This window comes from Pleurodeles waltl, chromosome 8, assembly GCF_031143425.1.
Source record: "Pleurodeles waltl isolate 20211129_DDA chromosome 8, aPleWal1.hap1.20221129, whole genome shotgun sequence".
Lineage (NCBI taxonomy): Eukaryota > Metazoa > Chordata > Amphibia > Caudata > Salamandridae > Pleurodeles > Pleurodeles waltl.
The window spans coordinates 1,433,427,423-1,433,454,666 of NC_090447.1; the positions used below are offsets into that span (position 1 = coordinate 1,433,427,423).

At 44.5% G+C, this 27,244-nt stretch overlaps 1 protein-coding gene across 1 annotated transcript in view; it reads left to right on the top strand.

Moving 5' to 3' along the window:
• The window catches only part of GET1 (guided entry of tail-anchored proteins factor 1), a 281,019-nt gene extending 254,011 nt beyond the window's left edge, over positions 1-27,008 (top strand). The window contains exon 5 of the mRNA XM_069202576.1: positions 26,022-27,008. Within this exon, the coding sequence (XP_069058677.1) occupies positions 26,022-26,095 (74 nt within the window). The 3' untranslated portion in view covers positions 26,096-27,008. The remainder of the gene's footprint in view (positions 1-26,021) is intronic.
• The last annotated feature ends 236 nt before the right edge of the window (positions 27,009-27,244 follow it).

Here is a 27,244-nt window from a genome sequence, read left to right on the forward strand (position 1 = left end):
CTGTGGTCAGAAACAAAGCCTGTCCTGGGTGGAGGTGCTTCACTGGCAGTGAGCCTCAAAGGTTCAAGCCTGGTGTTATAGTGCCCCAGGGCACTCCAGCTAGTGGTGATGCCCACCCCCTGGACGAGCACCTACTTTTGGTGGCAAGTCCAGAGGGATAATGAGAAAAACAAGGAGGAGTCACCCCCTGAGCCTGGACCATCCTAAGGAGTCCAGAGCTGAAGTGACCCCCTCCTTGAGAAATCTTCCATCTTGTTTTGGAGGATTAGGACCATTAGGGATAGGGATGTGCCCACCTCCCCAGAGGGAGTGGACACAAGGAGGGTGTAGCCACCCTCAGGGACAGTAGCAATTGGCTACTGCCCCTTGACTCTAACACACCCCTAAATTTAGAATTTAGGGGCGACTGTGAACCCAGCTCTTGAGATTTACTGACGAACTCAAGAAAGAAGAAGTACTGCTGAGCTGAAAACCCAGCAGAAAAGAGGAGGAGGTGTAGGAAAGTACCATCTTGCCTGGCATGTTACCCCCATTTTTCATTGTATGTATGTTGTTTTAGTTGTATGTGTCACTGGGACCCTGTTCACCAGGGCCCCAGTGCTCATAAGTGTGCCTGAATGTGTTACCTGTGTAGTGACTAACTGTCTCACTGAGGCTCTGCTAATCAGAACCTCAGTGGTTATGCTCTCTCATTTCTTTCTAAATTGTCACTAACAGGCTAGTGACCAATTTTACCAATTTACATTGGCTTACTGGAACACCCTTATAATTCCCTAGTATATGGTACTGAGGTACCCAGGGTATTGGGGTTCCAGGAGATCCCTATGGGCTGCAGCATTTCTTTTGCCACCCATAGGGAGCTCTGACAATTCTTACACAGGCCTGCCACTGCAGCCTGAGTGAAATAACGTCCACGTTATTTCACAGCCATTTTACACTGCACTTAAGTAACTTATAAGTCACCTATATGTCTAACCTTTACCTGGTAAAGGTTAGGTGCAAAGTTACTTAGTGTGAGGGCACCCTGGCACTAGCCAAGGTGCCCCCACATTGTTCAGGGCCAATTCCCCGGACTTTGTGAGTGCGGGGACACCATTACACGCGTGCACTACATATAGGTCACTACCTATATGTAGCTTCACAATGGTAACTCCGAATATGGCCATGTAACATGTCTATGATCATGGAATTGCCCCCTCTATGCCATCCTGGCATAGTTGGCACAATCCCATGATCCCAGTGGTCTGTAGCACAGACCCTGGTACTGCCAAACTGCCTTTCCTGGGGTTTCACTGCAGCTGCTGCTGCTGCCAACCCCTCAGACAGGCATCTGCCCTCCTGGGGTCCAGCCAGGCCTGGCCCAGGATGGCAGAACAAAGAACTTCCTCTGAGAGAGGGTGTTACACCCTCTCCCTTTGGAAAATGGTGTGAAGGCAGGGGAGGAGTAGCCTCCCCCAGCCTCTGGAAATGCTTTCTTGGGCACAGATGTGCCCAGTTCTGCATAAGCCAGTTTACACCGGTTCAGGGGACCCCTTAGCCCTGCTCTGGCGCGAAACTGGACAAAGGAAAGGGGAGTGACCACTCCCCTGACCTGCACCTCCCCTGGGAGGTGTCCAGAGCTCCTCCAGTGTGCTCCAGACCTCTGCCATCTTGGAAACAGAGGTGCTGCTGGCACACTGGACTGCTCTGAGTGGCCAGTGCCACCAGGTGACGTCAGAGACTCCTTCTGATAGGCTCCTTCAGGTGTTGCTAGCCTATCCTCTCTCCTAGGTAGCCAAACCCTCTTTTCTGGCTATTTAGGGTCTCTGGGGAAACTTTAGATAACGAATGCAAGAGCTCATCCGAGTTCCTCTGCATCTCTCTCTTCACCTTCTGCCAAGGAATCGACTGCTGACTGCGCTGGAAGCCTGCAAAACTGCAACATAGTAGCTAAGACGACTACTGCAACTCTGTAACGCTGATCCTGCCGCCTTCTCGACTGTTTTCCTGGTGGTGAATGCTGTGGGGGTAGTCTGCCTCCTCTCTGCACTAGAAGCTCCGAAGAAATCTCCCGTGGGTCGACGGAATCTTCCCCCTGCAACCGCAGGCACCAAAAAGCTGCATTACCGGTCCCTTGGGTCTCCTCTCAGCACGACGAGCGAGGTCCCTCGAATCCAGCAACTCTGTCCAAGTGACTCCCACAGTCCAGTGACTCTTCAGTCCAAGTTTGGTGGAGGTAAGTCCTTGCCTCACCTCGCTAGACTGCATTGCTGGGAACCGCGACTTTTGCAGCTACTCCGGCCCCTGTGCACTTCCGGCGGAAATCCTTTATGCACAGCCAAGCCTGGGTCCACAGCACTCTAACCTGCATTGCACGACTTTCTAAGTTGGTCTCCGGCGACGTGGGACTCCTTTGTGTAACTTCGGGTGAGCACCATTTCACGCATCCTTGTAGTGCCTGTTTCTGGCACTTCTCCGGGTGCTACCTGCTGCTGAGAGGGCTCCTTGTCTTGCTCGACGTCCCCTCTACCTCCTGGCACAATTTGCGACATCCTGGTCCTTCCTGGGCCACAGCAGCGTCCAAAAACGCTAACCGCACGATTTGCAGCTAGCAAGGCTTGTTGGCGTTCTTTCGGCGGGAAAACACTTCTGCATGACTCTCCACGGCGAGAGGGATCCGTCCACCAAAGGGGAAGTCTCTAGCCCTTTTCGTTCCTGCAGAAACCTCAGCTTCTTCTGTCCAGTAGAAGCTTCTTTGCACCCACAGCTGGCATTTCCTGGGCATATGCCCATCTCCGACTTGCTTGTGACTTTTGGACTTGGTCCCCTTGTTCCACAGGTACCCTAGATTGGAAATCCATCGTTGTTGCATTGTTGGTTTGTGTCTTTCCTGCATTATTCCTCTATCACGACTTCTTTGTCCTTGGGGGAACTTTAGTGCACTTTGCACTCACTTTTCAGGGTCTTGGGGAGGGTTATTTTTCTACCTCTCACTATTTTCTAATAGTCCCAGCGACCCTCTACAAGGTCACATAGGTTTGGGGTCCATTCATGGTTCACATTCCACTTTTGGAGTATATGGTTTGTGTTGCCCCTATCCCTATGTGTCCCCATTGCATCCTATTGTAACTATACATTGTTTGCACTGTTTTCTAAGACTATACTGCATATTTTTGGTATTGTGTATATATATCTTGTGTATATTTCCTATCCTCTCACTGAGGGTACACTCTGAGATACTTTGGCATATTGTCATAAAAATAAAGTACCTTTATTTTTAGTATAACTGTGTATTGTGTTTTCTTATGATATTGTGCATATGACACTAGGTGGTACTGTAGTAGCTTCACACGTCTCCTAGTTCAGCCTAAGCTGCTCTGCTAAGCTACCATTATCTATCAGCCTATGCTGCTAGACACCCTATACACTAATAAGGGATAACTGGGCCTGGTGCAAGGTGCAAGTACCCCTTGGTACTCACTACAAGCCAGTCCAGCCTCCTACATTGGTTGTGCAGCGGTGGGATAAGTGCTTTGAGACTACTTACCACTCTTGTCATTGTACTTTTCATAAGAGAAAAATATACAAAACAAGTTCTGTGTATATACACATAACCAAAAAGTTTAGCATTTCCTCTTTTCACTCTTTTCTAAGTGCTGAAAAGTACTTCTAAACTTTCTAAAAAGTTCTAAAAAGTTTTAAAAGTTTTTTTCTGTCTTTCTAAAAGTTCTGAAAACTTTTTTCTCTTTTTCTATTACTTTAACTCTCTCTAAAAATGTCTGGCACAGGCCAAAATGTTGATCTGTCCAAACTTGCATATGACCACCTTAGCTGGAAAGGAGCAAGGAGTCTCTGTGTAGAGAGAGGTTTGAGTGTAGGGAAGAATCCTTCCTTGGAATTGTTACTTAACATGCTTAGAGAACAAGATAAGGCTAAAAGTGCCCCATCTGTTGAAAAAGTAGCTAATGGTTCCCAATCTGATCCAGGGACTCCCCCAGGTAAAGGTTCAGGAAAGAAACTTCTTAGCCTTCCCATTACAAGACAGTCTAGCATAGTTGGTACTGAGGTGGAGTCACATCATACAGATGATGTGCTCTCACATTACACTGTCAGCCAAGCTGTTAGGGTGCCCTCTGTAAGGGACAGGTCTCCTTCTGTTCATTCCCATCATACCTCTGTATCTAGAAATGTCCCTCCCACCAACCCTGATGACAGATTGTTAGAAAGGGAACTCAATAAGTTGAGGGTGGAACAAACCAGACTGAAGCTTAAAAAGCAACAGCTGGATTTGGATAGACAGTCTTTAGAACTAGAGAAGGAAAGACAGAAGTTGGGTTTTGAAACCCATGGTGGCAGCAGCAGTATTCCCCATAGTCATCCTGCAAAAGAGCATGATTCCAGGAATCTGCATAAGATAGTTCCCCCTTATAAGGAGGGGGTGACATTAACAAGTGGTTTGCTGCACTTGAGTGGGCCTGTGTTGTACAGGATGTCCCTCAAAGGCAGTGGGCTGCTATCCTATGGCTATCATTTAGTGGAAAAGGTAGGGATAGGCTCCTTACTGTGAAAGAAAGTGATGCCAATAATTTTACAGTTCTTAAGAATGCACTCCTGGATGGTTATGGCTTAACCACTGAACAGTACAGGATAAAGTTCAGAGAGACCAAAAAGGAGTCTTCACAAGACTGGGTTGATTTCATTGACCATTCAGTGAAGGCCTTGGAGGGGTGGTTACATGGCAGTAAAGTTACTGATTATGACAGCCTGTATAACTTGATCCTGAGAGAGCATATTCTTAATAATTGTGTGTCTGATTTGTTGCACCAGTGCTTGGTGGACTCTGATCTGACCTCTCCCCAAGAATTGGAAAAGAAGGCAGACAAATGGGTCAGAACAAGGGTGAACAGAAAAGTTCATACAGGAGGTGACAAAGATGGCAACAAAAAGAAGGATGGTAAGTCTTCTGACAAGGGTGGGGACAAATCTAAAAATGAGTCTTCATCAGGCCCACAAAAACACTCTGGTGGGGTGGTGGGTCCAAATCCTCCTTTAATCAAAACAAAGAAAAGAAACCATGGTGCTTTTTATGTAAACTAATAGGCCATTGGACAACAGATCCCAGTTGTCCAAAGAAAAGCACCAAGCCTCCTACCACTACAACCCCTACTGCTACACCTAGTGTCCCTACTAATAGCAGTGGTGGTGGGAGCAAACCTACTAATAGCCAATCCAAGGGAGTAGCTGGGCTCACTATTGGTAACTTAGTTGGGGTTGGTCTGGTTAGGGAGACCACAGAGGCTATATTAGTCTCTGAGGGGGCTATTGATTTAGCCACCTTAGTTGCTTGTCCCCTTAATATGGATAAGTACAAGCAGCTACCCCTAATAAATGGTGTTAAGGTTCAGGCCTACAGGGACACTGGTGCCAGTGTGACTATGGTCATAGAGAAACTGGTCCACCCTGAACAACACCTACTTGGTCACCAGTACCAAGTAACCGATGCTCACAACAACACACTTAGCCACCCCATGGCTGTTGTAAATCTCAACTGGGGGGGGGGGTTACTGGTCCAAAGAAAGTTGTGGTAGCCACAGATTTACCTGTAGACTGTCTACTAGGAAATGATTTGGAGACATCAGCTTGGTCAGATGTGGAGTTGGAGGCCCATGCAGCAATGCTGGGCATCCCAGGGCATATTTTTGCTTTAACCAGGGCTCAGGCCAAAAAGCAAAAAGGACAGGGAAGCTTGGATCCTGGAACAATGGACCAAGTGCTCCCTAAAGCTAGGGCTAGTAGAAGCAAACCACTTCCTACTATCCCTCCCTCTACAGTGGATTCAACTTCTGAGGAAGAAGAATTTCCACCCTGTGCAGAACCTACACCAGAGGAGCTGGAAGCAGACACTGCTGAGCTTTTGGGTGAAGGGGGGCCTGCCAGGGAGGAGCTGAGTGTGGCACAGCAAACCTGTACCACACTAGAGGGTCTAAGACAGCAAGCTGTCAAACAGGCTAATGGGGATGTCAGTGACTCTCACAGAGTTTACTGGGAGGACAACCTCTTGTACACTGAAGCAAGGGATCCTAAACCTGGAACTGCCAGGAGGTTAGTGATTCCTCAGGAGTACAGAAAGTTCCTCCTAACTCTTGCCCACGACATTCCCCTAGCTGGACACCTGGGACAAATGAAAACTTGGGACAGACTTGTCCCCTTGTTTCATTGGCCTAGGATGTCTGAGGACACAAAGGAATTTTGTAAGTCCTGTGAAACCTGTCAAGCCAGTGGCAAGACAGGTGGCACCCCAAAGGCACCCCTTATCCCACTGCCTGTGGTTGGGGTTCCCTTTGAAAGGGTAGGGGTTGACATAGTTGGCCCCCTTGACCCTCCTACTGCTTCAGGCAATAGGTTTATCTTGGTAGTAGTGGACCATGCCACAAGATATCCTGAATCAATTCCTTTAAGGACCACTACAGCACCTGCAGTGGCAAAGGCCCTCCTGGGACTATTTTCTAGGGTGGGCTTCCCAAAGGAAGTAGTATCAGACAGGGGAAGCAATTTCATGTCTGCATACTTAAAGGCCATGTGGAAGGAGTGTGGTGTAACTTACAAGTTCACTACACCCTAACATCCACAAACAAATGGACTGGTGGAGAGATTTAACAAAACTCTCAAAGGCATGATTATGGGTCTCCCTGAAAAACTCAGCAGGAGATGGGATATCCTTCTACCATGCCTCCTTTTTGCCTACAGGGAGGTACCCCAGAAAGGAGTGGGCTTCAGCCCCTTTGAACTCCTCTTTGGTCACCCTGTCAGGGGTCCACTAACACTTGTCAAGGAGGGTTGGGAACAACCATTAAAAGATCCAAAACAAGATATTGTGGATTATGTACTTGGCCTCAGATCAAGGATGGCTGAGTATATGAAAAAGGCCAGTAAAAACCTTCAGGCCAGCCAAGAGCTCCAGAAGCAATGGCATGATCAGAAGGCTGTTTTGGTTCAGTACAAACCAGGGGAGAAAGTGTGGGTCTTGGAGCCTGTGGCCCCAAGAGCACTCCAAGATAAATGGAGTGGTCCCCACACAATTGTTGAGAAAAAGGGTGAAGTCACCTATTTAGTTGACTTAGGCACTGCAAGGAGTCCCCTTAGGGTACTCCATGTAAATCGCCTGAAACCCTACTATGACAGGGCTGATCTCACCCTGCTCATGGCAACTGATGAGGGACAGGAAGAAGACAGTGATCCTCTACCTGATCTCTTCTCTTCCACAGAACAAGATGCTCTTGTGGAAGGTGTAGTTTTGGCTGATTGTCTTACTGCTGAGCAGAAAGACCATTGCATAAATCTCCTAGATCAATTCTCTGAACTCTTCTCTACTGTGCCAGGTACCACTTCTTGGTGTGAGCACACCATAGATATTGGAGACAGTTTACCTGTCAAAAGTAAGATCTATAGGCAGCCTGACCATGTCAGGGACTGCATAAAGCAAGAGGTACAGAAAATGTTAGAACTAGGAGTGGTTGAGCACTCTGAAAGTCCATGGGCTTCTCCTGTGGTACTTGTACCAAAACCTCATTCCAAGGATGGAAAGAAGGAAATGCGGTTTTGTGTAGACTACAGAGGTCTCAACCTGGTAACCAAAACTGATGCTCACCCTATACCCAGGGCAGATGAGCTCATAGATACACTGGCATCTGCCAAGTATCTAAGCACTTTTGATTTGACTGCAGGGTATTGGCAGATCAAATTATCAGAAGATGCTAAACCTAAAACTGCATTTTCAACCATTGGAGGACATTACCAGTTCACTGTAATGCCTTTTGGATTGAAAAATGCACCTGCCACTTTTCAGAGGTTGGTGAACACAGTCCTGCAAGGGCTGGAGGCTTTCAGTGCAGCATATTTGGACGATATAGCTGTCTTTAGCTCCAGCTGGGATGATCACCTGGTCCACCTATGGAAAGTTTTGGAGGCCCTGCAAAAGGCAGGCCTCACTATCAAGGCTTCAAAGTGCCAGATAGGGAAGGGTAAGGTGGTTTATCTGGGACACCTTGTTGGTGGGGAACAGATTGCACCACTTCAGGGGAAAATCCAAACAATTATTGATTGGGTTCCCCCTACCACTCAGACTCAGGTGAGAGCCTTCCTAGGCCTCACTGGGTATTACAGGAGGTTCATTAAGAACTATGGTTCCATTGCAGCCCCTCTTAATGACCTCACATCCAAGAAAATGCCTAAAAAGGTATTATGGACAGAAAACTGTCAGAAAGCTTTTGAGGAGCTGAAGCAGGCCATGTGCTCTGCACCTGTCCTGAAAAGCCCTTGTTACTCTAAAAAATTCTATGTCCAGACTGATGCATCTGAATTAGGAGTAGGGGCAGTCCTATCACAACTTAATTCTGAGGGGCAGGATCAACCTGTTGCTTTTATTAGTAGGAGGTTGACCCCTAGAGAAAAGCGTTGGTCTGCCATAGAGAGGGAGGCCTTTGCTGTGGTCTGGGCTCTGAAGAAGTTGAGGCCATACCTGTTTGGCACTCACTTCATTGTTCAGACAGACCACAAACCTCTACTTTGGCTAAAACAAATGAAAGGTGAAAATCCTAAATTGTTGAGGTGGTCCATATCCCTACAGGGAATGGACTATACAGTGGAACATAGACCTGGGAGTAGCCATTCCAATGCAGATGGACTCTCCAGATATTTCCACTTAGACAATGAAGACTCATCAGGTCATGGCTAGTCTTATTGTCCTTCGTTTGGGGGGGGGGAGGTTGTGTAGGAAAGTACCATCTTGCCTGGCATGTTACCCCCATTTTTCACTGTATATATGTTGTTTTAGTTGTATGTGTCACTGGGACCCTGTTCACCAGGGCCCCAGTGCTCATAAGTGTGCCTGAATGTGTTACCTGTGTAGTGACTAACTGTCTCACTGAGGCTCTGCTAATCAGAACCTCAGTGGTTATGCTCTCTCATTTCTTTCTAAATTGTCACTAACAGGCTAGTGACCAATTTTACCAATTTACATTGGCTTACTGGAACACCCTTATAATTCCCTAGTATATGGTACTGAGGTACCCAGGGTATTGGGGTTCCAGGAGATCCCTATGGGCTGCAGCATTTCTTTTGCCACCCATAGGGAGCTCTGACAATTCTTACACAGGCCTGCCACTGCAGCCTGAGTGAAATAACGTCCACGTTATTTCACAGCCATTTTACACTGCACTTAAGTAACTTATAAGTCACCTATATGTCTAACCTTTACCTGGTAAAGGTTAGGTGCAAAGTTACTTAGTGTGAGGGCACCCTGGCACTAGCCAAGGTGCCCCCACATTGTTCAGGGCCAATTCCCCGGACTTTGTGAGTGCGGGGACACCATTACACGCGTGCAGTACATATAGGTCACTACCTATATGTAGCTTCACAATGGTAACTCCGAATATGGCCATGTAACATGTCTATGATCATGGAATTGCCCCCTCTATGCCATCCTGGCATAGTTGGCACAATCCCATGATCCCAGTGGTCTGTAGCACAGACCCTGGTACTGCCAAACTGCCTTTCCTGGGGTTTCACTGCAGCTGCTGCTGCTGCCAACCCCTCAGACAGGCATCTGCCCTCCTGGGGTCCAGCCAGGCCTGGCCCAGGATGGCAGAACAAAGAACTTCCTCTGAGAGAGGGTGTTACACCCTCTGCCTTTGGAAAATGGTGTGAAGGCAGGGGAGGAGTAGCCTCCCCCAGCCTCTGGAAATGCTTTCTTGGGCACAGATGTGCCCAATTCTGCATAAGCCAGTCTACACCGGTTCAGGGGACCCCTTAGCCCTGCTCTGGCGCGAAACTGGACAAAGGAAAGGGGAGTGACCACTCCCCTGACCTGCACCTCCCCTGGGAGGTGTCCAGAGCTCCTCCAGTGTGCTCCAGACCTCTGCCATCTTGGAAACAGAGGTGCTGCTGGCACACTGGACTGCTCTGAGTGGCCAGAGCCACCAGGTGACGTCAGAGACTCCTTCTGATAGGCTCCTTCAGGTGTTGCTAGCCTATCCTCTCTCCTAGGTAGCCAAACCCTCTTTTGTGGCTATTTAGGGTCTCTGTCTCTGGGGAAACTTTAGATAACGAATGCAAGAGCTCATCCGAGTTCCTCTGCATCTCTCTCTTCACCTTCTGCCAAGGAATCGACTGCTGACCGCGCTGGAAGCCTGCAAAACTGCAACATAGTAGCTAAGACGACTACTGCAACTCTGTAACGCTGATCCTGACGCCTTCTCGACTGTTTTCCTGGTGGTGCATGCTGTGGGGGTAGTCTGCCTCCTCTCTGCACTAGAAGCTCCGAAGAAATCTCCCGTGGGTCGACGGAATCTTCCCCCTGCAACCGCAGGCACCAAAAAGCTGCATTACCGGTCCCTTGGGTCTCCTCTCAGCACGACGAGCGAGGTCCCTCGAATCCAGCAACTCTGTCCAGGTGACTCCCACAGTCCAGTGACTCTTCAGTCCAAGTTTGGTGGAGGTAAGTCCTTGCCTCACCTCGCTAGACTGCATTGCTGGGAACCGCAACTTATGCAGCTACTCCGGCCCCTGTGCACTTCCGGCGGAAATCCTTTGTGCACAGCCAAGCCTGGGTCCACGGCACTCTAACCTGCATTGCACGACTTTCTAAGTTGGTCTCCGGTGACGTGGGACTCCTTTGTGTAACTTCGGGTGAGCACCGTTTCACGCATCCTCGTAGTGCCTGTTTCTGGCACTTCTCCGGGTGCTACCTGCTGCTGAGAGGGCTCCTTGTCTTGCTCAACGTCCCCTCTACCTCCTGGCGCAATTTGCAACATCCTGGTCCTTCCTGGGCCACAGCAGCGTCCAAAAACGCTAACCGCACGATTTGCAGCTAGCAAGGCTTGTTGCCGTTCTTTCGGCGGGAAAACACTTCTGCACGACTCTCCACGGCGAGAGGGATCCGTCCACCAAAGGGGAAGTCTCTAGCCCTTTTTGTTCCTGCAGAAACCTCAGCCTCTTCTGTCCAGTAGAAGCTTCTTTGCACCCACAGCTGGCATTTCCTGGGCATATGCCCATCTCCGACTTGCTTGTGACTTTTGGACTTGGTCCCCTTGTTCCACAGGTACCCTAGATTGGAAATCCATCGTTGTTGCATTGTTGGTTTGTGTCTTTCCTGCATTATTCCTCTATCACGACTTCTTTGTCCTTGGGGGAACTTTAGTGCACTTTGCACTCACTTTTCAGGGTCTTGGGGAGGGTTATTTTTCTACCTCTCACTATTTTCTAATAGTCCCAGCGACCCTCTACAAGGTCACATAGGTTTGGGGTCCATTCGTGGTTTGCATTCCACTTTTGGAGTATATGGTTTGTGTTGCCCCTATCCCTATGTGTCCCCATTGCATCCTATTGTAACTATACATTGTTTGCACTGTTTTCTAAGACTATACTGCATATTTTTGGTATTGTGTATATATATCTTGTGTATATTTCCTATCCTCTCACTGAGGGTACACTCTGAGATACTTTGGCATATTGTTATAAAAAAAAAGTACCTTTATTTTTAGTATAACTGTGTATTGTGTTTTCTTATGATATTGTGCATATGACACTAGGTGGTACTGTAGTAGCTTCACACGTCTCCTAGTTCAGCCTAAGCTGCTCTGCTAAGCTACCATTATCTATCAGCCTATGCTGCTAGACACCCTATACACTAATAAGGGATAACTGGGCCTGGTGCAAGGTGCAAGTACCCCTTGGTACTCACTACAAGCCAGTCCAGCCTCCTACAGGAGGCAACAACTGACTCAGCCCCAGCCCGACGGCCCGTCTCTGGCTTCAAAAAGCTGCAAGAAAAGAAGCAACGTGTTCTGCAGGACCTGCGACTTCTGAAAAGCCTCTAGGGGACTGCCTGCACCACCGAGGACCAAGAAACTCCAGTGGACAGCGGACCTGTCCAAAAAGAAGACAAAGAAACCATCTTTAAAGGGACTCAGCTCACTCCAGAAGCGTGAGTCCAGCTACTCTGCACCCGACGCCTCCAGCCTGTGTCCAGAGAAACCAACTAGCTGAGAGGATCCCTAGGCGACTCCAACGACGTGTCCACCCTCGGCTGACCTCTCTACACCCCCACGACAATGCCTGCAGAGGGAATCCCGAGGACCCCCCTGACCGTGACTGCCCGGGACAAAGATATTCGTCGCCTGGAGAGGCACTGCACCCAGAGCCCCAAGGCCCGAGAGAAACCGACCACCGGTGCAGCAACGACCAGCAGGCAGTCCTCACCCTTGCCCAGTCTGTGGCTTGCCCGAGAGGCCCTCCTGTGCCCTGCTTGCAGCGCCTAAGTGACCCCAATGTCCCTCCATAGAGTTCTATTGAGAACCCGACGCCCTGTTTGCACAGTGCACCCGTCCGCCCTCCTGCTGCTGAGTGTGTGGTTTTTGTGCCTACTTGGGGCCCCTCCAGTACTCCTCCAAACACCCCCCCCCGGTGTGCCCTCTGACAATGTGGGTACTTACCTGATCGCAGACCGGAACCGGAGTACCCCGTGTCTCCATAGGGGCCCATGTTATTTTGGCTCCTGTTTGACCTCTGCACCTAACCGGCCCTGTGTTGGTGGTGCTGGGTGTTTGGGGTTATCTTGAACCCCCAATGGTGGACTACCTATGCCCCGGAGATTGAACCCATAAGTTTGTTACTTACCTCAAAAACTTTACTTTACTTACCTCCCCCAGGAACTGTTGAAAATTGCAGTGTCCACTTTTAAAATAGCTTTTTGTCATTTTAAAGATAACTGTACATTGTTGATTCCATTCAGAGTTCTAAGTATTGTTGTGTAAAGTACCTTTCATTTAATGTATTTACCTGCTAAATCAATCTTGTGGTTCTAGAAATAAATTAACAAAAGAATATTTTTCTATTTAAAAACCTATTGGTCTGAAGTTGTCATTGAGTGTGTTTTTTTCCCTTATTGCTTGTGTGTGTACAACAAATGCTTAACAGTACCGTCTGATAAGCCTAACTGCTCGACCACGCTACCACAAATAGTACATTAGTATTATCCATTATTGCCTCTGTCAATCCTCTTGGGGAACCCCTGGACTCTGTGCACATTATATTACATTTTGATATAGTATATCCAGAGCCAGCTTCCTACAACATCATTCATTGAGCAGTCGAATGCCTTGATGTTTTGTTTACGCATACTCCGAGCCTTTTGCTCTTGTATTGTGTCCTCATGGAAGAGTAGCTGGCAGGACCTAGTTCTTCAGGAACCAGGTGCTCATGTTAGAGGTGCGGTGCCATTCTCTTGCACCTCCCCATTGACCTTCTGAAGCAGATGGCTCAAGAACAAGAATTGTTGAGACCTAGCCTGATATATTATGATGACTTGGCATCCTAAGCCCTGTATGATCATCTGAAGGCCCCTTAGGAAAAGAGGAGTTGAAGGAAAGACACTCACGAATGCACCAGTCACGGCCAATATTAAGCCATCGCCTAGGAACCAAGCCCCTCTGTCCATTTTAGAGATGGACTGGTTGTATCAGGCGTTCAGGTGTGTAGCAAGGGTCTCGATAATTAGACCACTCTGGCTTCAAAGATATTGTGTAAGACTTGCTATAGATTGCCCATCTATGGCTGTATTATGTATCAAGTTCACTGTTCATATTTGTGCAATGGAGCAACTGTAAACAGGTGTTCCGGGCACAAACATGAATAGTGTGCCCATTTACTATGATTGTGCTGCCCTCAGGGTAGCTGCGAACACAGGGCAGCATATTCAGGGAAATATGGAGCAACTGCTTTAATCAGCTGCTCCTTGTTTGGCTGTGCATGGGGCACCTACCTGCACCGTAGAATGGGGACAGAGATCCCGCTGCAGGCGGGAGCAGTGAGTGAATGCTCTTGCCTGCAAAGGGAATTTCTGTGGGGTTGGGGGTGTTCATGGAATCCTCTCTATCCCCCCCAGAGGGAAGGCCTTCTCAAGATATCACTGGTGCTACATGTGCACCAACGCTATCAGTATTACAGGAGGAGCAGCATAAGCATCTACATTCCGTTCTGTAATACCAGTGTCCTAGTGGTACACAAAGTGGGTGCATACGCCCGTTGTGTCCCGCAGGACACGTTTTGTAATATGACACCGGTATGGCAATGAATGTACCTGCTTAGACTGTCAACTGTGTCCAAATATACAATTATTTTTTATCCTTAATTTCTCAAAAACTACTGAATGGATTACTCCAAATCACAAAAAGCACAATCTGCTGACCATGATCTAGCTGCCTGACGAATTTGGTGTAATTTCATTCAGCAGTTTTTGCTGTAGCCGTGTCTAAAGAAGTCTATGGAAAATGCATGGGGATTTTACGTTTTGGAACCCCCATTTTTTTTGGCCCCTGCTTGATGAATCAACCCGAAACTTTCTAGGAAGGAGCTGAGATGAATGAACTCTTTTTTGGAAGTTTCATGAATATTGGTCAAACGGAGCCAAAGGTATTAGCAAAACAAACAATGCTCCACCTGTGGAAAAGCATCCCTAACTATAACTACCTACTGGTGACCCTGTATTAGTATTACTCGTGCAGAAGCATTCCAAAGTGGCAAAGATTTCTTTACATTATTGCCGGTAGCCCTGCAATGTGCTAAGATGATACTGCTGGTAATCCTGCATAGAGTGGCCACTAATATAATATTGTCTGATGTGGTCACAGTTACAGTGCTAATAATATTAGTGGCTCCAGATGATTTTCATAGAAAATAAGTTGCTCGTTAAGAGGAAATGTCCTGTAGGCAGTATCATTGTAATCCTGGAACATTGGTGGTTTTTGTTCCACAGCTTCTTTGCTTATGTTGAACATGAACTTGTACTCCTCTCAAGCACATTCCTGAAGCAAGGAAGTGTCTCTTTCAACTAATTCGACAGATTCAGCCTGGAGCAAGCCATGATGGCAATGGAATTGAGCTGGCTATGGTAGGGGCTGTTGAACCACTACATATTCTTGCCGTATGTCTTGAGATATGTGGCCTTGTCAATTGATTGGGATGAAGTCTTGCTCTTTAGGGAACTGGCCATCACCAGTACCGACTGAGCTGGGGTTGTTAAAATCAAAGATTGTCTATGGGAGACTCAGACTAGTTCTTTAAGGACTTTGGGGTTATCAGCTTGGATTAGGGTTTTCTCTAGCTCTGCTAGGCTTGTTTAATGACTTAGGGTTCGATAGACAAGGCTGCTTTGGTGGAGGAGTTGTTGCTGCCAACAGAGATGCTCGGCCTTCAACAGGCAACTCTTCTAAGGCATTGGCAGCAACATCATAGTACTAAGTGGTAGCAAGCAAAGGACAGGTTTGCGCTGAATGATTCTTCCCCCAATTAAGAGACGGAGAGATTGTCAGTCAGTTGTCGCAAATGATCCTGTGACAATACAAATGGCTTAAAGACAGAATATTGTGGTGTAAAGACGGAAAAGAGCCAAATGGCATCTTTATTAGGAATACAATGAGGCTGAAAAAGACAGATTCTAATCAATACATTTTGGCAGAGAGGAAACGATACCTTTTGCAATAGTTCTCCAACCTGGGATGTTATCTTGATTCCTAATCTTAGAGTCATGAAGTGGTGAGGTACACATAAACACTAGAAAGGGCTAATGTGTACCCTGACAGAAAGCATATGTGCACATTACCTTCACCTATGGCTTAGAAATTATACTTCTCGATCATTTTCCCATCCCACCACTAGTTGTCAGGGTATACTGAAGTTGAGAATGGTCGATAGCCAGCAAGTAAGTATACTAGAGTTCTATAGGTAAGTAACTTTTTCTTCTACATTGTCGGCAAATGTCTATTTTTCTGTACTCACTGTTTTAAGCATGATTAGAACATTAGAATGTTGAGAGCTCCATTGAAGACAATATAGTAGCTCAAGGCTTTTAATGACTGGTATAAGCCCAAGCTCCAACATTCCAATGTTTTCTTCATGTTTTTCCCTATTTAACTTAGAACATTGTACCCTCAGTGGGTGGAATGTTGTAATAGCCTTATAGCCCTTCTGCCTCGGGCTATGCCTGATGTTAAAGGCCCTCTCCCTTGTCACAGGGGCCCACCTGTGGCTCATGCCTATCACTCTGGCTTATGTCGCTTAGCAACCTGTATAGCAATCGACAGCTGGCTACAAGGCTATATTAGAACACTGGGAGAGCTGTCTTGAAGACAATGGAGCAACAGAGGCCTATATAAACTGATATAGGCCTGTTGCTCTCAGCATTTCAATGTTCTAATCCATAGCTTCTGCCTGTCACTTTCTCCTGCCTGACCAAATATATGGAGTGGGCAAGGGAAAGTGAAAGGCAGAGGCTGTGGTGCAGGGCACACCGAAGCCTTCCCCCTCTTTCCTCACGTAGCTCACAGAATCACTTGAGCTTTGGAAAGGGAGGGGCAATGCTGCTCAGCTGCTGGATCTAATTGGTCCAGCTGAACGAGAAAAAACAGTTTAGCCAAGCCATGGGAGAATCAGGGTCTGACCTAAGCCCCCCTTCACAGCTCTTGCTGTGAATGTTCAACAGCCGTTTCTCTGCGCGCGCTGTTTGCTGTAGAACATTCACTGAAAGAGCTCTGAAACAAAGGTGTTGATAAATATAAGTACAAAGACGTCTGGACAGTTATTAACCGCACATTTTTTGTTGTTGAAGAAACCTCCCCTGGCCGCAGCGACAATAGAGCTTTCCCTCAGGATACACAGCCAGAGTGGTAGTTCAACGATCCTCACTGTCTTAGGGCTCCATAATCCAACATTCCATTTGGAATGTCACAAGCCGCTAATGAGACCAGCGCAGCATCACAGGTGGATCCGAGTCCCAAGACACTACATTAGTTTTCCTCTTCAAACTAAACTATTTAAGAACCAAGAAGAAATATATCTAGAAGGGTGTAATAAACAAATGCTACTACTCTTTAATAATATTATTACGTTGTATACACCTAGACAGCATTAAATCAGGCATGAATAAATAACCTAAATATATATAACAAGACTTAATAGAATTACATAAATATAAAATATTTATGTAACCTAGTGAATAAAACAATTTTCTTGAATAGATTCTTACTAGTGAGACAGTATATTAAATACACATCATCTTAACTGAGTGGTAAAGTAAGTTTTCTTATGCTCCTTTGTACAGGTAAGGATTCTTTGTGATCACCTAGAAAATCATCAGGTTCCACTTTTCTCTATTTCTGGGTTTCATAGACATCATTGCTTTTAGCTACATTTGAGTCTGTGCTATAATGTTGATGGTGGACTTCAGCAACTTTCGAACAATTCCACCAATGACCACCTTCAACTCTCACAGTTCCACAAGTTTTCTCAACCCTATCTGGTGCGCAATATTTTGATTATCCTTTTCTAAACATGTGAACATTTCTTAATTCTTACATAATCACCAACACCAATAGGTTTGTCAGAAACTCGTTTTCTTATACTATAGTAATTCTTTTGTTTACATTGAGCAAAAGTAACATTTTCCTCACCAGACTGTCCGAATTTTCCCCATCCACTTTTTATTTCAACCATTTCGACACCCACACGTGCCTGAATTCAGTAGCTGGTTTCCTACCTCTAAGTAGTTCAAAAGGATAAACTTGGGTAGAAGATTTGAGTGTGGTTCTATAAAACCACAACATAGTTTGTACAGTAGTACTAATCTCAAACTTGTTCTGTAAGGCCCATCATACACACTGTCTAGCACTCTGTTAAAGCGCTCTATAAGACCATTCGTTTGGGGGTGATATAATGAGCTCTTGAGGTGTTTTATGCTACTGGTTTTAAGAAACTCCTTTACATCGTAGGAAACAATTTGTGCTCCATTATCGGAGACAATACACTTCGGGTAAAACTTCTCTCATACAAACATCGCCAAGAAATGTTATCACAGTTCGGGAATATGGTTGCCTAATGAAGCTCACTTTAGGCCATTTGGTATAGTAATCTGTGAGGACCAATGCAAACTTTGAATGATTTGGAAGTGAACTAAATGGACATATTAAGTCAATCCCAAGTTTCAGCCATGGCCCTTCTGGAAGTTCAGTAGGAACTCCAGTTGATATTGTGATGAACAAAGATTCGGTTATCAGAAAAGTTATGTTTTTCCCTAAAATATTAAAACAGCATTTTCTTTGGTTCTGGACGTTGAAGGTACTTTGCTGAAAGTAGAGAATTATCAGTTTTTTTCATAAACATTGCAACCTTCAACATTTGGACCCTGACTCACATGATTGATTGGATACTCACCATTTTATTACATATAGCTCAGCATGATGTGTAGAGGATAGCATTGTGAAAGGTCATACTTCAAAATAAAAAGAAAACTGCCTGGCGCAGACTGGATATTTTTGTGGTAATACATGCCAATATATATAAAAGCTTGCATAAATAGGACTTTTCGTATTCAGAGGTTCATAAACGGTTTGAGTGATTTCTTTGTTTACACCCTTATTGGCCTGTATGAAGTAATAGAAGCAACTGAGAAGTAAAGCTCGGGAAGCTGGAATCAAAGATGGTTATACAGTTGCTTACGACAATGCTAAAGATTAAGACAACGATGACTGTTTTTTAGCTGCACATTCCTATCAATTCGAATGTTTGTACAGACGGTGCTCAAACACTAAACACGTACCTGCTGGAAAAGTACGTATGCTGGGATAGAAAAAAAACTAAACCAGTTACTCACAGACCAAAACACAGTTGGCGGAGCACACATGTATAGAAAGTTCTAAACTAAAACAAAGTAACAGATTCAATGATCATTATATATCAATACAGACATAAGATCCAGTTGGAAAATGTGATTACAGAAAATATGAATGGGTATGTGTAAGGAAATGCCTCCTTGGCATGGTTACCCCCTGACTTTTTGCCTTTGCTGATGCTAAGTTATGATTTGAAAGTGTGCTGGGACCCTGCTAACCAGGCCACAGCATCAGTGTTCTTTCCCTAAACTGTACCTTTGTCTCCACAATTGGCACAACCCTGGCACTCAGGTAAGTCCCTTGTAACTGGTACCCCTGGTACCAAGGGCCCTGATGCCAGGGAAGGTCTCTAGGGCTGCAGCATGTCTTATGCCACCCTAGAGACCCCTCACTCAGCACATGCACACTGCCTCACAGCTTGTGTGTGCTGGTGGGGAGAAAATGACTAAGTCGACATTGCACTCCCCTCAGAGTGCCATGCCAACCTCACACTGCCTGTGGCATAGGTAAGTCACCCCTCTAGCAGGCCTTACAGCCCTAAGGCAGGGTGCACTATACCACAGGTGAGGGCATATGTGCATGAGCACTATGCCCCTACAGTGTCTAAGCAAAACCTTAGACATTGTAAGTGCAGGGTAGCCATAAGAGTATATGGTCTGGGAGTCTGTCAAACACGAACTCCTCAGCACCATAATGGCTACACTGAAAACTGGGAAGTTTGGTATCAAACTTCTGAGCACAATAAATGCACACTTATGCCAGTATGCAATTTATTGTAAAATACACCCAGAGGGCATCTTAGAGATGCCCCCTGAAAACATACCCGACTTCCAGTGTGGGATGACTAGTTTTTGCCAGCCTGCCACACACCAGACATGTTGCTGGCCACATGGGGAGAGTGCCTTTGTCACTCTGTGGCCAGGAACAAAGCCTGTACTGGGTGGAGGTGCTTCTCACCTCCCCCTGCAGGAACTGTAACACCTGGCTCACCCCCTTTGTTACAGCACACAGGGCATCCCAGCTAGTGGAGATGCCCGCCCCTCCGGCCACTGCCCCCACTTTTGGCGGCAAGGCTGGAGGAGATAATTAGAAAAACAAGGAGGAGTCACCCCACAGTCAGGACAGCCCCTAAGGTGTCCCGAGCTGAGGTGACTCTTACTTTTAGAAATCCTCCATCTTGTGGATGGAGGATTCCTCCAATAGGATTAGGGATGTGCCCCCCCTCCCCACAGGGAGGGGGCACAAAGAGGGTGTAGCCACCCTGAAGGACAGTAGCCATTGTCTACTGCCCTCCCAGACCTAAACACACCCCTAAATCCAGTATTTAGGTGCCCCCATGACCGAGGAAGATAGATTCCTGCAACCTAAAGAAGAAGAAGGACTGCTGACCTGAAGCCCTGCAGTGAAGACGGAGACGACAACTGATTTGGCCCCAGCCCCACCGGCCTGTCTCCCTACTTCGATGAAAACTACAACAGCAACGCATCCAACAGGGACCAGCGACCTCTGAAGCCCCAGAGGACTGCCCTGCACCTAAAGGACCAAGAAGCTCCCGTGAACAGCGGCTCTGTTCAACCATCTGCAACTTTCTGCAACAAAGAAGCAACTTTAAAGACTTCACGTTTTCCGTCGGAAGCGTGAGACTTTCCACTCTGCACCCGGCTTGACCTGCGGAAAAAAAAACACCTCAGGGAGGACTCCCCAGCGACTGCGAGCCCGTGAGTAACCAGAGACGACCCCACTGATCCCCCACAGCGACGCCTGCAGAGGAAATCCAAAGGCTCCCCCTGACCGCGACTGCCTGTAACAAGGGACACAACGCCTGGAACCAACACTGCACCCGCAGCCCCCAGGACCTGAAGGAACTGAACTCCAGTGCAGGAGCGACCCCCAGGCGACCCTCTGCCTACCCTGAGGAGCCCCCCTGTGCCTGCCTGCATTGTTGAAGAGACCCCCGGGTCTCCCCATTGCTTTCTATACAAAACTCAACGCCTGTTTGCACTCTGCACCTGGCCGCCCCTGCGCCGCTGAGGGTGTACTTTCTGTGCCTGCTTGTGTCCCCCCCGGTGCCCTACAAAACCACCCTAGTCTGCCCTCCGAGGACACGGAGGGCAGACTGGAATCGGGGCACCCCTGTTTCCATTGACACCTATGTGTTTTGGGCACCTCTTTGACCTCTTTACCTGACTGGCCCTGAGCTGCTGGTTTGGTAACTTTGGGGTTGCCTTGAACCCCCAACGGTGGGCTACCTTGAACCCAACTTTGAACCCTGTAAGTGTTTTACTTACCTGTGAACTTAACAATTACTTACCTCCCCCAGGAACTGTTGATTTTTGCACTGTGTCTACAATGTCAATTTTTGTCAAAACTGTACATGCTATTGTGATTATTCAAAGTTCCTAGAATACCTGAGTGAAATACCTTTCATTTGAAGTATTACTTGTAAATCTTGAACCTGTGGTTCTTAAAATAAACTAAGAAAAATATATTTTTCAATATAAAAACCTATTGGTCTGGAGTAAGTCTTTGAGTGTGTGTTCCTCATTTATTGCCTGTGTGTGTAAAACAAATGCTTAACACTACCCTCTGATAAGCCTACTGCTTGACCACACTACCACGAAATAGAGCATTAGAATTATCTCTTTTTGCCACTATCTTACCTCTAAGGGGAACCCTTGGACTCTGTTCACACTATTTCTTACTTTGAAATAGTACATACAGAGCCAACTTCCTACAGTATGTGGCAAATTAATTCAAATAAATCAATTTATTTAACACAGATATGTCCATAACAACAAACAATTCCTACCAAACCTAAAAGCAATATCATAATATAATAAATACTCTGGCCTGATTCTAAAAAACACAAGAAAAAAGTCCAACTGTGTGAAATTGCCCAAATATTGGCCGGATTCAGATATTCAGCCAAATTTGAATCAGTTCATGAGAGGTCCAACTATAAACAGTCTTACAGATGTTGACAGGATTCAGCCGACGTGTTTCGTCCTATTACAGGACTTTTTCATGGCTGATTAAATACCAACACATGAACAAATTATAACCAAAAAATACATTTATGTTAATCAAACAAAATACCAAACCTCACAAAAAGAGTTCTCATTAGAAATTATCAAATCTCATACCATTATATATTTTAAACAATTAATAAATATACTAAAAATATTCCAACTATAAACAATAATATATAGAAACCACATACCCATAAAAACACCAAGTGATAGACTAAATCTATTTTAAAAGCTACACCTATCATGCAAGTGTTAGAATATAGTGGTGATTGAAAAAGGAAAATAAACAGCAAAAACTCTAGAACCCATTGTAACCATGTGATATCTTAACCCAAAGTGTGCAGAAGACAGATAATTTGTGAATAAATGCTGTCTCATACAGGATATAATTTTTAATTTGTAATTATACCTCTTTATAAGTAATATGATCCATTTTCTTCCAAGATATCGGTAAGAATAGAGGAGAAAGAGCCATTGTCATGTAACCACACATTATGTTGATATATATCACCCATGGATAACTAATTCCATTGCTCAACCAACCTTATATTAGTTGTTTTGTTAGCGAATACATTTTAATTCCCCTGTAAAGTTCATCCAAGACCATCTTTCCAACTCAGAATTTATGTGTATGTTGTGGCCAGTTCGTATTTTCAAAACAGCATATAGGTAATTTCTAGTAACTGGAAAAAAGGAAACGAACACAGAACAACCAAAATGAATATGTATGTAATATAACTAAAAACTAAGTACGCGAGAAAGCGACCAGATTAATCCACTGACCCAGGAGTATACATAACTCAAATATTTCTCCTTCAATCCACAACCAAGTTACCTTTCAAACAAGTAGTCAACCCCAGATATGTGGAATAAGCACATAGTTTCACTATTGAGACATCTTAGTTATGTTTATTTCAATATTGTTGTTACTGACTCTACTAGAAAATCCTGCACTCTCACTGAAATTCATGTCCAAAAATAGTAATTTATGATGACAATATTTAGTTAAATTCATTCACTTCAGAATTCCAAATTAGAGTTAAAATATCGATATACACTTCTCATTCTGGACTGGGTTCGCAAAATAGGTCACTTCCTCCTATTATTTACCTTTATACTCCGCATGTTTGTATTTGAACCTCGTAAGCACGCCGTATCCATTAAGACGCCACACAATCCGAAAGCATCAAGTTCTATCCTCATATAGTGCAAAACAATGCAGTTGGAATGCGTCTACAGACGTCATCGAAAAGCGTCAAGAAACATCTTGGACATAGCGGTTGCCATATTTAAATGGCAAACATTAATGCTATGACCTAAATAAATCATTTGTATACAATTCGAAAAGAGATTTCCATTTAATATGTTTAAAATTGCCAGAAAGTTTCTTGACAGTTACCTCGAAAATCTGACTATTGGCAGTAGACCCTGAATCGACAACATAATTGTTTCAAATATGGCGGCCCTATTGGAATGAATCAAATGAACATATGGCAAGCACGCTAACAAACACAGTCGTCACATTTACATACATCGGTCCGAAAGTGTAACATTACTACGATGTCCTTAGAAATAATACCATGACCCAAGTAAATCACCCATATACAATTAAAACAGAAACTTCCATTCAATATTCTTAAATTACCAGAATTTTTATTTTTTTATTTTTAACAGTTACCTCGAAAATCTGACTATTAACAATATAATCGTCTCAAATATGGTGGCCATAATGGAATAAGCCAAATGATCCTACGGCTAGTACACTAACAAGAAAGGAACGTCACATTTACATGAATTGGTCCGAAAGTGTATTGTTCTTCCGATGTCCTTCACAACCATATCAACTAAGAAGGGTTTTGGCTTAATTTTGAGACTATATCGAACACTCCCCAAAACATTCACATTACAATCCAGTATTAAAATCTAATTTCAGATATGCATTCCGTCTCCAATGTTGTGGCCATTTTGAAACGGGCCAACAAAAGTCCAAAAGTATACCAAAGTACAAAGTCATCACATTTGAATGGTATAGACCAAATGTGTGGTGTTATTGCAATGTAGTCATCACATTTGAATGGTATCGACCAAATGGGTGGTGTTATTGCAATGTACATCACTAATTACATTTTGCAACTGGATCTTATGTCTGTATTGATATATAATGATCATTGAATCTGGTACTTTGGTTTAGTTTAGGACTTTCTATACATGTGTGTTCTGCTAACTGTCTTTTGGTCTGAGTTGCTTACGACAACCCTGCTGGTGGGGGCATAGTATAAAAGAAGAACTTCATGAAGTTCTATGATGTCTAATGAAGAATTTTCCTATAATATGCACAGGAATAGTTATTATTTATAAAGAAGTGTTTTAAATAATGTGATCACAACCTATAATAATGTATTTTCCTGTTGGGGCTGGGCAGATGTCATTTTGTAAACATTTTTGTCTGCAATTGTACTGATAGGTTCTCTTTTGGACCATTTGTCAATTGCACACCGTAAATGTGTTTGTTATTTTGCACGATTCTTTTTTTTTTTTTTTTTTTTAAATTCCTGCTGTGGTTATTAATTTATATATTAGGTGTCTTTCAATGAGTGTTAGGATGTCAAATATATATATGCATATTTTTTTTTCTACAAGACTGCATCCTTATTACTAGGGGATACAACGTAATAGGTTTTACCTTTAAGTGATGTATGTCTGCTAGGTTTATCAGATCACTGCTTAGTGAAGGTAATTAAGGGGCTAATGTCTGACTCGTTTGTTTTGAAAAAGACCAGCGAGCTGGTTGAGGCATACCAGGCGGATCTGTCTCACAACTGAGAGAGACATATGTTTTGAAGATGGAAATGAACAATAAAGAATGGAACTTTTAATTTGCAGGGTGGCCTCTCTCTGATTTTTTGACTTGTTAGTCCACCTAAGTGCCCAAACCTACAGTCTTCCATCAACTTGATGAGGCATGGGAACGTGTTCTTTTGTATATCAGATATTTTACGTGTGCACTATTTGTTTCTGCTAGGGTTTAAAACTCATGAAACAAATAATATAGTTGATGAGTAAAACACGTTTTAACAACTGTCTGGCAGGTTTGCATGGTGCACCTTAACCGGTGTGCTATTTACTGCTGACTTATTCCAGTCAATGAGACCCAACATTTTATCGCTGTTTTAGCAAATGTGTATTTTAAGTTTCTTCCACCTAGAGAGCACATATGTTCTCCAGCAGACTAGACTGTTTAGGGAGAGTGGTGGTCGAACCCAGCTGCAGATAACTCAGACTAGGGCATGGATGTTAGGTATGCAACAAACACACTCAGCTGTAGCAGTAGTTTGTACTATTGTATATTGAGCCCCAGAATATCGACGTGCAAAAATATTGTGAACAGAATATACAGGGACAAAATATTGAAAGGTAAGCACATATAGGGAAGTATAGATTTACTACATCTAACTCCACATCTAAATACTTTGGACATATGCATATATGTATCACCTAGATACATATATGTGGAGTTAGGTTTAAAAAATCTGTACTTGCTTACCATTCGATATTTTGCCTTGATATTTGCATGCCTCTATATTCTGGATTCAATATTTAAAAGTGCACACTCAAGCACCTGCAGGGTTGGACCTGGGCCTGTGTAGCTTTCATCCTGTGGTTCACTTACAGGTACTGCTGGCTGTACCAGCATCGTCCAGCTCAGTCTAGTTGTTGAAGTGGAAGTTAGGGAGAATCTAGAGGTCAAATTGAGTTGAGCACAGGTGGATTGCTCAGACAAGTAAATGGAGATTGCAGAGGGGTGGGGGCTCTAACATTTTTTGCTTAATTCAAAGTCAGTCATGTATTTGGGGGTAAGTCTGCTGGGATTGAAGACTGGTGTATTGTGTTCAGAGAGCCTAGACAGGATTCCTTGCAAGTCGCACTGAGATCAGGTACTGCACAACCAGCACATGTTGCTTGTTTTTCACGGTGCAATCTAGTAAGCATTTTGTTACCGTCAAACACCTACTAATAATAGGCACACAAACAGGTAGTCAACCACTCACGCAGTGGCTGCCCTTTCCTGTCTCAGTTCTGTTTCAGGCAAAAAACTGGCTTCTGCCTGCTGCAGTTTTTCTACTGAAGAGACAGACAAGAAACCAGACCAGTCTAACAGATCTTTGGCCCCCATTATTTGTCCTGCGGTAGAAAGGTGTATGTTTCTGTTGTTAAGCTGATGATTTGGAGAAGCCTGTTCTTTTTTTTTTTTTTTAAACTAACCGTTTGGGCCTGTTTTTTTTACTTTCAGGTGGTGTTGGAATTACATGTTGGCTTGTGGTTTGCAACAAAGTTGTGGCCATTTTGCTTCACCCTGTCAGCTGAGAAGGAAGACCTCTCAGAGCCTTAGTGGACATCGTAATTGTCAGCCATACTCAATACATCAAAGCTCTCAACCATCATCAAATAATACATGTTAAGCATTATCCTGCTTTCTTTAAATGCATGGATTTGTATTGAAAGCAGCTTTTCAAATCATTCTACAGAGGTTGTTCTCAGAATCAGCAACACTACACTACCTGGACACAGGACAATATAACTGTAACCAAGTTTATGTTTTAGATATATAGATGTTTGGAAACCTACCTTGTTTTATATTTATGTCTCAACCAAACAAAGTAATAGATCTGTGAATTTGTTTTGATAATGTTTTGTAAATGTCATAGTATGACTTTTTTAAAAAGCAAGTTGAGAGTCAGTCATTTCCAGCAGTGGTGGTGTGTTCAGCAACAAAAATCAGTCCTAATTCCTTTGCCGATTCAACTCTTCGATTTATGCAGTATATATACACGGTGGCCCTGTACTCAGAAATGACCTCTAAACCTCGAGGTTACCTTGTGTAAAAGCTGATGGAGTAGCTTGTGGATCACTACTTCTTTGGGGACCAGGAAACTGAAGCTAAAGATACAAACTCTTATTCTTTTGCTATCGGCTCGTCTGCAGTTCATAAGCCATGGCAGGACTCTTTTACCCCCGCATGTGGTATAAAGCATGTTCTCGTCGTCTTTGTACATAGTGGTTGTGTTGCTTCTTCTCCTGGATTTTTCTGGAATGGTGGATTATTAACATCTGGCTCCTTTGAGGTAAAAACTCGGAGTTTAGCGAGAAGGAAAATCAGAAAACCGAAAAACGGGGCAATTACAGTCTAGAATGTGTTTACATGTGTTATCTTCTTTTGTCATCTCTACTGTGGTGTTTCTGTACATTTGTTATGATTTCAAATATAAACGAGCAAAGATAGTTCTCTTGGTGACAGTCTATTACTATATATATTTTAGAGTGCCTAGTGGCACGTGGTTGCTTAAGAGTTCTGATTGGTTATTACATTTTCATCTAGACAGATCTTAGTAATACAGTCATCAAGTACTCAGCTATGGCTGTTGCAAATGGGAAATGTTCGTAGAAAAACCTGTACTCCATCTTGCTCAATGTTGAGCAAAAGAGCATCACTACCAGACTCATTCTGAACTGTCT